This window comes from Callithrix jacchus, chromosome 7 (assembly GCF_049354715.1).
Source record: "Callithrix jacchus isolate 240 chromosome 7, calJac240_pri, whole genome shotgun sequence".
In the NCBI taxonomy this organism is placed as follows: Eukaryota; Metazoa; Chordata; class Mammalia; order Primates; family Cebidae; genus Callithrix; species Callithrix jacchus.
In genome coordinates, this window is record NC_133508.1 from 54,503,342 (window position 1) to 54,517,275 (window position 13,934).

At 55.7% G+C, this 13,934-nt stretch overlaps 1 protein-coding gene across 28 annotated transcripts in view; it reads left to right on the plus strand.

Moving 5' to 3' along the window:
* ARHGEF10L (Rho guanine nucleotide exchange factor 10 like) overlaps window positions 1-13,934 on the plus strand; it is a 182,888-nt gene that overhangs the window by 99,071 nt on the left and 69,883 nt on the right. For 23 of the 28 annotated variants that reach the window (XM_078330518.1, XM_078330509.1, XM_078330514.1 and 20 more), the window contains 6 exons: window positions 1,448-1,554; window positions 4,537-4,614; window positions 5,652-5,831; window positions 7,417-7,533; window positions 8,352-8,444; window positions 9,755-9,928. In XM_078330518.1, the coding sequence (XP_078186644.1) occupies window positions 1,448-1,554; window positions 4,537-4,614; window positions 5,652-5,831; window positions 7,417-7,533; window positions 8,352-8,444; window positions 9,755-9,928 (749 nt within the window). Of the gene's footprint in view, window positions 1-457; window positions 636-1,447; window positions 1,555-4,536; window positions 4,615-5,598; window positions 5,832-7,416; window positions 7,534-8,351; window positions 8,445-9,754; window positions 9,929-13,934 lie in introns of those variants that run through there. The other 5 variants (XM_017974374.4, XM_035307929.3, XM_078330524.1 and 2 more) reach the window with 3 other exon arrangements.

Below are 13,934 nucleotides of genomic sequence, written 5' to 3' on the forward strand. Positions count from 1 at the left end.
TGCTCGGAACCTGGCTCTGCTGCCTTCTGGCTGCAGTGTCGCCTTCTACTGTTTTCCCCTCTTGGGGCGGCAGACTGTAAGTGGTTTCCATCTGTAAAACGGGTTGAACCCCCACCTGTGTGCTTGGTGCGGTGCTAAACCAGGGTAGGTGTGTGCAGGCCTGGCACAGCCTGGGCACTGAGTAAATGTGCATGCTCCTTCTGCTTTTCGGGGAGCACTGACCCCTGATGAGGGAGGGAGCAGGCCAAGTGGCCATTCTAAACTCATTGAAATGGTCCGGAGAAGGGACAGCATGGCCAGGCCAGCTGGCTAGGAACTCTTCCTGGGTCACCCTCCCCACCCCAGGCTGGCTAGGGCTCTCCCCAGGCCTCCCCACCCCGCCCATGAGGCCAGCGCCTTCCTGAAGTGACCCTCCCCGCCAAGGCGATATTAATAGCTGTGGCAGGGCTCGAATCACAGGCCAAGAATGTTACCCAGCAGCTCGTGGGGGAAGAGGAAGCTGCGAGGCCGGCTGGGGTGGGTGCGGAGTGATGCCCGGGGCGTGATGTGGGCCCAGCAGGAGGGCCTGCACCACCCCCACCCCCACGCTGTCATCCGCTGTCCCTCCTCCTCCTCCTCCTCTGTTTCCTGCTCAGGTAAGGGCTTACTGGGGTGTCCCTGCCCCGTCCCACCCCTGGGGTCACTGCCTCTTCTTCTTTCCTCCCCAGCTGCCCCCCAGCTCCCAGTTCCTGCTGCCTACGGCTGCTGCTGGAGTCAGAGCCATTCAGCAGCCAGGGTTCCCTCTCTCGGCACCTGTGCCTCTCTCTGGTGGGGGCTGGAGCCCTCTCCGGATGCCCCCTCACTGCCTGACCTCCCCCCACTCTCAGAGGCCTGGGCCTTGTCCGTCTCATTCCGTCCTCCGCCCGAGGTCCATCCCCACTGACACCCGGGTTCCATGTCAGGCTCCTGTTGAATTTTTTTCCTTTAGCTCTGCATTTTTTATTTAAAAATGAAAGTGCCAAACCAAGCTGCCTTGTTTTTCTCGGGGCTTATTTTCTTCCCCCTTTTAGACTTCCAGAAGAAAACTATTTTTAGTTCCTAGTGATGGGGACATGGGCGGCCAGCCTTTGCTGGGCCAGAGCAGACAGGCCTGAGTGGGGACAGTGGCTTCTGGCAGCGTGGACACCGAGAGCCCAGGCCCCACAGGACGCGGCTTTTATTTCTGCCTGTTCACCGTCTCGCTCATTCACCCACAGTTATTCACTGATGGATGGTTCCAGGCTCTGGGGCACAGCAGGGAACTCTTGAGAGGAGCTACAGGGCGGCTCTCACCCCACAGGGCCCGGGAGCTGCTCGCACTCTAGGACCCGAGTCCAAGGCTGGTCTAGGGGTGCTCTCAGCTCCTGAGGCCTGAGCAGGGTGTGTGGTCCCTGCCTTAGCCATGTCATCGGCCTGTCTGACTTTCCAGGTGACTCGGAGGAGGAGGACATGGGGCTCCTAGAGGTCAGCGTTTCGGACATCAAGCCCCCAGCCCCAGAGCTGGGCCCCATGCCAGACGGCCTGAGCCCTCAGCAGGTCTGTAGGGGAGTGGGGCAGGTGGGGGTCTTCAGGGGAAGGGTTGGCTTGGGGGTTCTAGCCTATTCCCTGGGACCACACTGGTCTGGGTCTCACAGGGGCTGTGATGACTGGGGGCTCTTGGCAGAGCCCAGTGGGGCAGGGGCCTCCTGGTTCTCTCCTCAGCCATTTTGTGGGCTTTCCACTTTCTCCACCGAGGGCTCTGTGCTGTTGGTTTTGGGGGATGGGCTCCCAGCATCTAGGGCGCTTGCCTCCCTGACTTCATGGCACACAGAGCGGCCCTGTTGACTGTTTCTGACTAAGGTGTCCTTTGAAGAATGGGATGGGATCCCAGACTCGGGGCAGGCTACAGATGTTTAGGTGCCCAGCCCCTGCAATCTATCTGCCTGTCCTCACCCTGGGGCTCAGGTGCCCAGCCCCTGCCATCTATCTGCCTGTCCTCACCCTGGGGCTCAGGTGCCCAGCCCCTGCCGTCTATCTGCCTGTCCTCACCCTGGGGCTCAGGTGCCCAGCCCCTGCCGTCTATCTGCCTGTCCTCGCCCTGGGGCTCAGTGCTGCCGCAAGCTCCCACCAGAAGCTGTGGCTCTTCAGGGATGGCTTCCATCTTGTAGAGCATTTCGCTGAGGTCGGGCGGCGTTGGTCTGGGATCTCTGCCTGTCACATTTTCCCCTTGCAATCTGTGTTTTGCTAGCCATGAAACGGTGTGAGATTCCTGGTTCCTCTGCCTGCGAGGCCGCTGAGCAGGATCTAACAGGGCAGTGAGCTCAATGGAAGGGATTTTCCTTTTTTTTTGGTCAGCAGAAAATCCTGTGCTTGGCCCTTTTTGAAAACCAGGAAGATAGAGCCACCCTGGCCCAGGCGTCTGCTGCCAGCAGCTGGCCAGAGCAGAGTAGGGGCAGGCAGCTCCCCTCTCGGGACACTCCCTCTCCCACATTCATGACCGTCCACCTGCCTCCCTCATGGACAGACAGTACCTGCCCAACCCAGCACGGCATTTGAGATGGCGAAGCCCCAGCTATGAGAGCCTGAGAGGCCAGACCTCCAGCTCAGAATCCGAGCTGCCCCCTCCTGCTCATGCCACCCAGGACTCTCTCCTCCTGGTGCTGCCTCTAGGCCTCTCCCCTACAGCCCTGTGCAATTTCTGGATCAGGCAGCGTCAGTTACTCTGGGCCAGCAGTTCTCAACTAAGGGTGATTTTTGCCCCCAGGAGACTTTTGGTAACATCTGGAGACAATTTTGGTTGTCACTACTTGTGTTGCTACTGGCATCTGGTGGGTAGAGGCCAGGAAAGCTGCTGGACATCCTACCGGGCATGGGACAGCCCCACCACGGGGAGTTAGGCAGCCCCAGTGTCCTTATGCTCTGCTCTGGGTGCTGCTTGGACACCTGGGGATTGTTGACAGTGGATCAACAATGGGACAGTAGTCTTACCATCTGCTGGGGCTGTGTGGCCAGGCTGGAGTGCAGTGGTAAGATTGGAGAAGAGCCTGCTGGAGGCAGGAGAAGGCAGCAGAGGGAGCAGGGCAGGGGCTGGGGATCTGGCGGTGGTGGGCTCCTGATGGACACTCAGAGTAGCTATAGGGTAGAGTAGGGGGTCAGTTACCTCCCAACCCTAGATTGAGAGGGACGGGCTTCCCCTCTGCCCCCTCACATGTGACACCTCCTGTGAGCACCATCCTAACTTTGCTGCACAGTAGAGTTACATGGGAAGATTTCAAAATTCCTGTTATCCAGGTTGTACCCTGTCTGGAGGACAGCAGAGCCCCCAAAGATCTGGGGTGGGAGTCGGTGACTGTGTTGGAAAGATCCCTGGCTGAGACGGTGTAGGGGGGCACACCGTGCTTGGCTGGGTGCTACAGGCAGCTGCTGAGGGGTTGTGGTTGCCTCTGTGGGCCAGGCTCCTGGTGGGGTTAGGGTGCTGGTGAGAGGGAAAGGAGAAGGGACTGTTGAGACAGAGTCTCGGTCTGTCGCCAGGCTTGAGTGCAGTGGCACCATCTCAGTTTACTGCAACCTCTGCCTCCTGGGTTCAAGTGATTCCCCTGCCTCAGCCTCCCAAGTAGGTGGGGCTACAGATGCATGCCACCATGCCTGGCTAATTTTTTGTATTTTAGTAGAGACAGGGTTTCACCATGTTGGCCAGGATGGTCTCCATCTCCTGACCTCATGATCTGCCCGCCTCGGCCTCCCAAAGTGCTGGGATTACAGGCGTGAGCCACTGCACCTGGCCAAGAAGAGACTGTTTAGTCAGAAGCAGAGACCACCTCTGGGGTGGGAGGGTACCCCAAGGCCTGTCTTGTGGAAGAGGGATAGCTTAAGGATTTCATTCACAAATGAAGGGGGCTGAGATTCAATTTACACTAACGCCAACACAGAATTTTCTTTTCTTTCTTTCTTTTTTTTTTTTGGAGACGGAGTCTTGCTTTGTTGCCCAGGCTGGAGGGCAGTGGCATGATCTTGGCTCATTGCAACCTCCACCTCCCAGGTTCCAGCAATTCTCCTGCCTCAACCTCCTGAGTAGCTATCACTATAGGCATGCGCCACCATGCCCAGCTGATTTTTGTATTTTTAGTAGAGATGGGATTTCGCTATGTTGGCCAGGCTGTTCTCGAACTCCTGACCTCAGCTGGAATTACAGGTATGAGCCACCTCGCCTGGCCTAGAATTTTCTATTAGAGTTGTCCAAAGATGAAGGTGGCCACCCGTCATGATGGAGGAGCGTGGTGATTCCCCCATCCCCAGATATATGTGTGTAGAGGGGCTTGCCCTGGGATGTGCCCTTCCTCCTCCATTCTGCAGCCTGGGTAGCAGAGCATTCCTTTTGGATGGGCAGGGGCTTTGGAAGGAAGAACAGCCACCAGGCCCAGTGGTCCCAGTTGGGACCTGAGAGGGATGGGTTTCTCTGTCCTGTAGCTATCAGCTCCCCTTCCTGTCACCTATGCAGCAGGTGTCACGTGCACTGACTGTGCTTTTTGGCCTGAGCAGGTGGTCCGGAGGCATATCCTGGGCTCCATCGTGCAGAGTGAAGGCAGCTACGTGGAGTCTCTGAAGCGGATACTCCAGGTGCAACCTTAGGGAGTTCTCAAGGGTCTCTGGGGAGGAGAAGGGAGAGCCCTGGAGGGATACTTTACACAGAGTGTTTGGGGACAGGACCATAAGCCAGCAATGTTTTATGGGGACAGTAGAACCTCCAAATGTAAACAGCAAGAATTCCTGATGCCCTGGTGTTCATGGGAGGGCTTCTTTCTGAACAGAATTGGGATTCTTTGAAATGACTCCTGGCATATAGCCCCATGTATGCCTAGAAGGGACTGTATCCTCCTTGCCACTCTGGGAGCCCCTGGGGCTTGGGCCATGTCTCCCCACCCTCCTGGGGATCCTTAGGTGGGAAGATGGGTAGAATGGAATCTTCCTTGCCTAGAGAGGTGTAGGATAGAGTCTTCTTTCTCGAATCAAGAGGGGCGGAAGTCCAAAATGGAGTCCAATTTTTCATATCAGGAGGCCCAGGGATTGCTGAGCAGATGCTTGCACGACATGACTAGTATGTGCCAACCTGGTCTATAGCTTGAATCCCTGAGACAGTGACTCTTCTGGGATGTTGTGGGCATCAGAGTGAGGCCACCAGGGCAGGGAATTATTGCTAATGATCCCTTCTATTCTCTCCTGGGTTTGGATCCTCAGAGAGGGATCCCAGGTGTCAGGCAGGTAGAGATGGAAGTATCACCTGTCTCTGACAAAGTGATTGGAGAGTGACGCTGGGTATGGGAGCCCAGGGAGCTTGCAGTGACCTTATCGCTCACGGGCTCCATGGCAGCCAGAGCTTCACCCTCAGGCCAGCCTCCAAGGAGCTCCTCGCTGGCAGATGGCCCAAAAGAGACCCTCTTCCTCCTAACCAATTTAACACAGAAGTCATGGGGGTGTTGCGGGTGGCCGGTGAGACCAGGGGTGTTATGTTGATGGAGATCCTTCTAGAAGCACATATGAGGAGTGAGGGATGATTGCTGCCCCACCACAGGAAGGCCCATTCATGGCATTTATGGCTGGCAGGTAGGGAGAGGGGCTGTGCCTGGCCTGTGGCCTCACCCCGCCCTCCCCGGCAGGACTACCGTAACCCCCTGATGGAGATGGAGCCCAAGGCACTGAGCGCCCGCAAGTGCCACGTGGTGTTCTTCCGAGTGAAGGAGATCCTGCACTGCCACTCCATGTTTCAGATCGCCCTGTCCTCCCGTGTGGCTGAGTGGGATTCCACTGAGAAGATTGGGGACCTTTTTGTGGCCTCGGTAAGTATCCCCAAACTTTTCCCCCAGCCCACCAAGGTAAAGCCACAACCAGTCTGACTCTGGGGCCATGCAGTCCAGCCTCCTGCCTCTGCCTGCTCGTCTTGCCCAAGTCAGTGGGGTCAGAGGGTGACAGGGCCTCCAAGTCTTCCTGGCCTGATCGAGGAGTGAGTGTGACACCTTGAAGTGGCCAGGATGTCCTTGGACACACCGGCAAGGCTGTGGTGCTGCTGAAGCCAGGTCGCTGTTCTGGCTTCTCCCAGGTAGCAGCACCTCCTCCTGGCCTCCCAGCCACTGTGGGCAGCCACCTAGCTGGTCGTAAGCTCCCTTACCAGGCACTTGAAGGGTGACCGGCCACTGAAATGCTTGCACAGACCACAGCTTCGGCCCTGAGAGGATGTGTCACAGTGCTGGGGAAGGGGCACTGGATCACGATCCAGATGACCTGGTTCTCGTCCCAGCTCAGTTCTACAACCTAGGGCAGGTCCAGGCCCCCCTCTGGGGGCTCCCCATCTGTGGGATGAGGGATGCACTGGATTCCTGGCTTTTCCTCCTGAAGTCTGTGGACCCCAGAGATTCATGGGGTGATGGAAGATCAAGTTGGTAGTACTCTACTGTGATGTGTTTTGGGTAATTAGGTTTTGCTAAAAGAAAAACAATTTGTTTGAAAGCCATAGTGCTTGATAGATTAACTAAATAGGTCCGATGTCCCGGGTATATGTCAAGGGGTTCTGGTGAGAGGGTTGGTTGACTACAGGCAAACCATCCCTCCCTTGGCAACCAACTCTGGGCACACCATCTGGTGATAGGCCAGGAGCACTTTCCTTGAAAGTAGAGGGCCAGAGGCATTCTATTTCCTGAACATGAACGTAGGAAAAGGAATATTCCTTCCACCCTCCCTCACCCACCCTTCTCCTCCCCCCACACTTCCTCACCTGTCTTTCTCCTCCCCCACCCTCCCTCACTGTCCTCCTCCTCCCCCACCCTCTCTCATCTGCCCTTCTCCTCCCCCACCCTCTCTCACCTGCCCTTTTCCTCCCCCACCCTCCCTTGCCCACCCTTCTCCTCCCCCCACTCTCCCTTACCCGCTCTTCTCCTCCCCCACCCTCCCTCACCCACCCTTCTCCTTCCCCACCCTCTCTCACCTGCCCTTCTCCTCCCCCACCCTCTCTTACGCACCTTTCTCCTCCCTCTATCCTCCCTCACTTGCCCTTTTTCTCCCCCACCCTCTCTCACCTGCCCTTCTCCTCCCCCCACCCTCTCTCACCTGCCTTTCTCCTCCCTACACATGTGGGCTTGGGCTGCTGCACTGGGGAAGGGGACCTGGGAGGCAAAGGCCCCCTGGGCTCTCCTGTGGCACCACCCTGTCCCACCTGTGACCTTAGGCCAGCCTCTCTACCTCTCTGAGCCCTGTGTCCTCACCCCAGTAGGGGTGTTGGATTTGCACACCTCACAGACTTATTTAGGTCATCCAGGCTGTGCCAGCAGCAAAGCTGGAGGTCCCGAGGGAGTGTGGGGTGAGTGTGAGCTGCCCCTCAGCTCTCTGCATTGAGGTGGCCCTCCCTGGCCCACACCTGCCTCGTTTCAGTTCTCCAAGTCCATGGTGCTAGATGTGTACAGTGACTACGTGAATAACTTCACCAGCGCCATGTCCATCATCAAGAAGGCCTGCCTCACCAAGCCTGTCTTCCTCGAGTTCCTCAAGGTGGGCCTCCACGGTGGTCCTGTGCCTAGTAGGGGTGGGCAGGGAGATTGCTCAGGATGGAGAGAGCATTTTGGCTCCAGCTTTGGGACCCTGGTGGGGGATGGTGAGATTGTGCCAGGTAAAGACAGAGGAGAGGCTATTTCAGAGGAGAGGGAAGCGCAGGTCGGGTTAGATTCTGGAAGCACTGATTCCTGTTGGGGAGTCCCAGGAGAGAAGGCCTGGTGTGCACATTGAGAGGCAGCTGAGTTCAGTTTGAATGGTTCTAGACCTCCAGGCCCAGGGCCCAGGATGTAATATTTCAGGCACTGGGGAGCCACTGAAGGATTTGAGCTGGGGCAGATGGAAGTGGAGGCAAGTGGAGAAACTGTGGGATTGCAGCATATGGGGGCCAGGACCAGGTAACAGGTGTGTGGATGGAGTGGGGGACGGATGCAAGAGACAGGACAGGAGGTCCCCCTGTGCCCCACCCCTTACTTTAGCCCAGGCCTGTCTGCAATTAGTTTAAGTGGAGGGAATGGTTGCCTTGGCCACTTCTGGACGTCTGATGTCTTGAATAAATTGCGGAGTTTCCCAGTTATACCTTTAGTTCAGAGACTTTAAAATGACTGCTTTAGTCTCCTGAAGGTTTGTGGCCATGCAGTGGCCCTGGTGGTGGGAGGGATCCCTGGCTGTGGAAGCTCCCTCAGCTCTTCTTGCAAGCCCAGGTTCTTGGGACCTGGGGAGAGGAGCCCAGGATGGGGACAGTATCTGGACTCTGGGGCATTGGGCCCAGAGTCTCCGCAGGGGGTCAGCAAATGATGGAACCTTGTCTCCACCAGCGACGGCAGGTGTGCAGCCCAGACCGTGTCACCCTCTACGGACTGATGGTCAAGCCCATCCAGAGGTTCCCACAGTTTATCCTCCTGCTTCAGGTACCGCTCGGGATTCCAGCAGCCCTGACCCACAGGGTTTGCCTGTGGGCTGGGAGGAACTCCTAGGGTGGGAGGCAGGAGGTTTGGGCCCTTGTCCATGATGCATAACCCACCCCACCTGCTGTAGGACTCAGGCCTCATCTTTCCCCACTTCTAGAGTGAAACTGATCATAATTGAGAGCTCAGTTTGCATGTCCCTCTGTGGGGAATGCCGAGGGACTGCTGGTGGCCTGAGCCTGGGTTGCAGGAAGGGAGTGAAGGCACAGGGCATCCCAGGACCGTCGGGGCCCCTGGCATGGAGGAGATGCTCAGTAACCATGCTGAGCTTGGCCAGTTCATGCTCCAGCTTCAGAACAGGGGATGCCTAAGGGACATTAGCCCCCCACAGGGCCCTGGAGAGCTTGGGACACTGTCCCAACCACCAAGGGTCCTTGGGCAGGGGCTGGCCCTCATCAGGGAGCTGATAGGGAGGCTACCAGGCTGAGGGGCCCGGTGGCATTTTTCGCTCTCCCCTCAGTGCTGCTGGACTGTGGCAGTGGGCTCTTAATGTATCCATACCATTTTACCTATTGATCAGGGATTGATCCACACTTTTATTTATTTGCCATCATAACCATTTCTAAGTGTGCAGTTCAGAGCATTCACATTGTTCTGCAGCCATCCCAACCACCCATCCCAGAACTATTTAATCATCTCAAACAGAAACTCTGTGCCCATTTAACAGCTCCTGATTCCTCTCCTGTAGCCTCTGGCAACTGCTGTTCCACCCTCTGTCTCTGTGACTTTGACTGCTCTAGGAGAACACATACACGTGGAATCATACAATGTTTTTCTTTTCATGACTGACTTGTTTTCCTTAGCATAAGGTCCTCAAGATTCATCCATGTCCTGAGTGTGTCTGAATTTCCTTCCTTTTTAAGGCTGAATAATACTCCGTTGTGTGTGGAGACCACATTTTGATTACCCATTTGTCTGTCAATGGACAGTTTTGCCTCCATATTTTGGCAACTGTGGCTAACGCTGCTGTGCACATGGTGGACAGATACCTGTGTGAGATCCTGCTTTCAGTTCATTTGGGTCTATTCCCAGAAAGATCCCTGCTTTTCTTTTTCTTTTTCATTCATTAGCTGTTTCTTGAGGTCTTGTTCTGTGTCTGGTGCCATCTGTCCTGGCCTCAGGCTGGGCCCTTTGCAGACCCAGTGTGTGTATAGGTGGGGTGGGGGGGCGCCTACGGGAGGGGGAGGCTTTGCCCCAGGCCAGGGGAGAGTCAGTCATGGGTGGACCACTCAGTCTTGGTTCTGGTCTGGCAGGACATGCTGAAGAACACCCCCAGGGGTCACCCTGACAGGCTTTCACTCCAGCTGGCCCTCACGGAGCTGGAGACGCTGGCCGAGAAGCTGAACGAACAGAAACGGCTGGCTGACCAGGTGGCCGAGATCCAGCAGCTGACCAAGAGCGTCAGCGACCGTAGCAGCCTTAACAAGGTGAGCCGGGCCTCCCACCTGCCTGCCCTTACCTGCCTGCTCTCACCTGCAGGTGCCCCTGCCCCGTGCCACTTACTAGGTGGCAGTGTTCTCCAAGGGAGGGGAGGCCTCGTTCTTCCACGCCCACAGACATGACCTTGAGGATTGGATCCTCATCGGGACCCCCACGTTCACTCCTATTCATGTTATTTTAGGATAAAAGTTCATTTTGTGCATCAGCGTGATTTCTATAAAGACTCCAGAAATGATAGCCTAGTTAAATGAGCAGGTGCTGGTGAGTCAGGATCTGGGTTTAAAAATCCAGATTTGGCCACAGGTGCTTGCTGTGTGGCTTTGAGGGAATCACCCAACCTCTCTGAACCTCACTTGTTCCCTTTGAAATGAGGAGCATTTAATAGCACCTGAGTCCCAGGGCTGCTGCAGTGAATGAGTAAGCCAGCAAAGCAGCTTCCTGACCATCCTTAACACAAGGAGAAAGATGAAAGCCCATGCCACATATTGGTGTTGCAGCTTAGGAACATACTAGTGAAAAAAAAAAAAGATTGGGCCAGGTGTGGTGGTGGCTCACACCTATAATCCCAGCACTTTGGGAGGCCAAGGTGGGTGGATCACCTGAGGTCAGGAGTTCGAGACCAACCTGGTCAACATGGTGAAACCCTGTCTCTACTAAAAAAACAAAAATTAGCTGGGTGTGGTGGCACGCGCCTGTAGTTCCAGCTATTCAGGAGGCTGAGGCAGGAGAATCCCTTGAACTTTGGAGGCAGAGGTTGCAGTGAGCTGAGATCGTGCCACTGGACTCCAGCCTGGGTGACAGAGTGAGACTGTCTCCAAAGTGGGGGAAAAATAAAAAGACTAGCAAATGAGTCCATAGGGGAGGCTGTTTTTAAAGCATCAGGTCACCTTGCAGAGCCACCTGTCGGTCACTAGATTCCCTCTTCTTCCCTCTCAGCACACGATGTGAGGTGCCTGGAGCTGTGCCAGGGTCTCTGGGAGGTCCCACACCCAGCCCCCCTGCTCACCCACTGGAGGGTGGGGGAGGGCTGGGATGGTTCAGGCTGGGGTGACCCTGCCCTGGAAATGTTGTAGGACTGTTCTTTGGAGAAGGGATGCTGGGCGAGGTCATAGGGAGAAGTTCACATCTTCTGGGGAATAGACTGGGAGCCTCTTGGCTCTGTGGGGTCCTAGAAGCAGAAGAAAGGCCAGTGGCTGGCATTCACAGGAGGGAGGTTTCAGCAGCCTGGGGAGGATCTTTCTAAGAGTCCAGGAAGGAGTGCATAGAGGGACCGTGGCCCCTTTCCATGTGTGCTGCGTTTTATGGTCTAGCTGGCATCAGCATCCTTACTCTCCACCCACTGCCTGTGAAGTGGGGCAGGGACAAGGCCCCCTTCAAGGGTCCCCGGCAGCACCAAGCTTCAGGCATCCCACGTCTTAGGACTCTCCCACTTCAGGTCAAATTTAGGTTGCCGGTGTGCGTTGTGGCCCACACATTTTATTTTATTTTTAAATTGTATTTATTTATTTATTCATTATTTGGAGACAGGGTCTCATGCTGTTGCCCAGGCTGGAGCACAGTGGTGCAATAACAGCTCACTGCAGCCTTGAGCACCTGGGCTCCAGTGAGCCTCCTGCCTCAGCCTCTTGAGTAGCTGGGACTACAAGCATGAGCTACCATACCCAGCTAATTAAAAAAAAGTTTTTCTTTTTGGAGAGATGGGATCTCACTGTGTTGCCCAGGCTGCTCTCAAACTCCTGGGATCAAGTGATCCTCCTGCCTCAGCCTCCCAAAGTGTTGGGATTATAGGCATGAGCTACCACGCCTGGCCCAAACAGTACTTTTAAGAACTTGGCAATAGTTGCCAACATTTAAAAATTGGGAGAGATCATATAATATTCAGACTTGTGGGTCTCCTGGAAGGGTAGGAAGAGCTGGCTCCCTGGCTCACCTTCCCATGTGGCACCGGCCCCCTGGGTGGCAGCTGCCTGCTTCCCCTTAGGCCCCACCCTCCTCTCCCACTTATGTTACTTCCTAGCCTTGAAAGCATCTGGGTTCACTTTACCTGCTCCAGGAGGATTGTGCTGGGGAAGACGAGATGAGCAGGGGACGGAGCCCTCTCCTGGGGATGTCCCCATCCACGGGGCTCAGGTTGGGCATGAGGGCAGGGTCACTCTCCACCCCACTTCCTGGCGGGACTAACTTGGCCATCCCCCACACGAGCCTTGCGTTTGGAATGTCTCCAGAGAAAAAGCCTTCACCCCTCCCCGCCATGGCCACCCATGCTGGCCTTTGTACTCAGGAACATTCTCCTCTCCCCACCTTCAGCTCCCTTTTTGGTGACCAAGAGGCTTTTTCTTGCTTTGCCTCATACACCTGTGCAGCCGCAGTGGGGAGAGGCCTCTTGGGAGGAGGAAATAAATTCTGTAGTTGTTGCCCTGGGAAGAGCCGTTCTGCCCTCTCCTGTTCTGTGAGGTGGGCCCTGGCTGGAGGTCAGGGAGACCTGTTTGATGTCGGGCAAAGGACCAGGGGCTCTAAGCTTCAGTTTCTCTATCTGCTGAGTGAGGGTGGGTTGGGCCGTGTGGAATGTTAGAAATAGTGTGGTGGGGGCCGCACCCTGGGCTTCCCCCTACCCCCAGGGCCTTCCCTGGACAGTCCTGGCCAGTTCTGAGATGTCCTAGGTGTTCAGTGATGTCCCTCTCACCATCACCCGGGGAGAAGTGGAAACGAAACCGGGTGAAGCCCGAAACGGAAGCATGCCAGCTGTTTCAAAATAGCCTACGCAGGAGCCTCCAGAGGGACATTTGTGCAATATTCTGGTTTCCTTTTTTCTTTTTCTTGCTTTTCATCTGCCAAAGGGGCAGGGGCTGACTGCTAGAGCCCAGGGGACTTTCCTCTTTCAAGTTTTGGGTCATGGCACACTTGGCAGCCCTCAGCGTGGGGGCCCTGCTGTCTTCAGGGTCCAAGTAGTGTTCTCTTGAGTTGATGTTTGGTTTGCTTGTGGAAATAGTGAGGGGGAGCCTGGCCTTAGCAGCTGTGGGGGGACCCTGAGTCCTCCTGCATGTTAGGAGTGGCGGGGCCTCCCCTGGCTCCTGTCACACTGTGCGCTGGCTGCTCAATACAGGGAACGGTGAACATGGCCTGGCTCTGTCCTTTGGCATCTGACATTCAACAGTGGGTGGGTCTCAGCAAGTCACTTTATCTCTTGAATCTCGGTTTCCTCACCTGGGAAATGGGGATGGCCTCGAGGACTGCTGAGCTGATTCAGTGAGATGTGAAATACTAAGTACCATCCTCAGTGCCTGCTACACACTGGGTATTTGGTCCCACTGGGACTTTTAGTTGTGTACCGACTTGAAAGAGATGATGCTTTGCAGAACAACAGCATTCTCTCCCAGGGAGGCTCGGGGATCTGTCTTTCTCTGTCCCGGGGAGGCTCGGGGTGATCTGTCCTTTTCTCTCTGGGGTGCCTCAGGGTGATTTGTTCTTTTCTGTCCCGGGAAGACTTGGGGTGATCTGTCTTTTTCTCTCTGGGGATCCTCAGGGTGATTTGTCCTTTTCTCTCCCAGGGAGGCTTGGGGTCATCTGTCCTTTACTCTCTGTGGAGACTCGGGTGATCTGTGCTTTTCTCTCTGGGAAGACTCGGGGTGATCTGTCCTTTTCTCTCTAGGGAGGCTTGGGGCGATCTGTTCTTTTTTTTTTGAGGCAGAGTCTTGCTCTGTTGCCAGGCACCAGGCTGGAGTACAGTGGTGCGATCTCGGCTCACTGTAGCCTCCACTTCCCGGGTTCAAGCAATTCTCCTGCCTCAGCTTCCCAAGTAGTTGGGACCACAGGTGCGTGCCACCATGCCCAGCTAATTTTTGTATTTTTTAGTAGAGACGGGGTTTCACCATGGTCTCGATCTCTTGACCTCGTGATCCACCTGCCTCGGCCTCCCCATGTTCTGGGATTACAGGCTTGCGCCACCGCGCCCGGCCAATCTGTTCTTTTCTGTCTGAGGAGACTTGGGGTGAT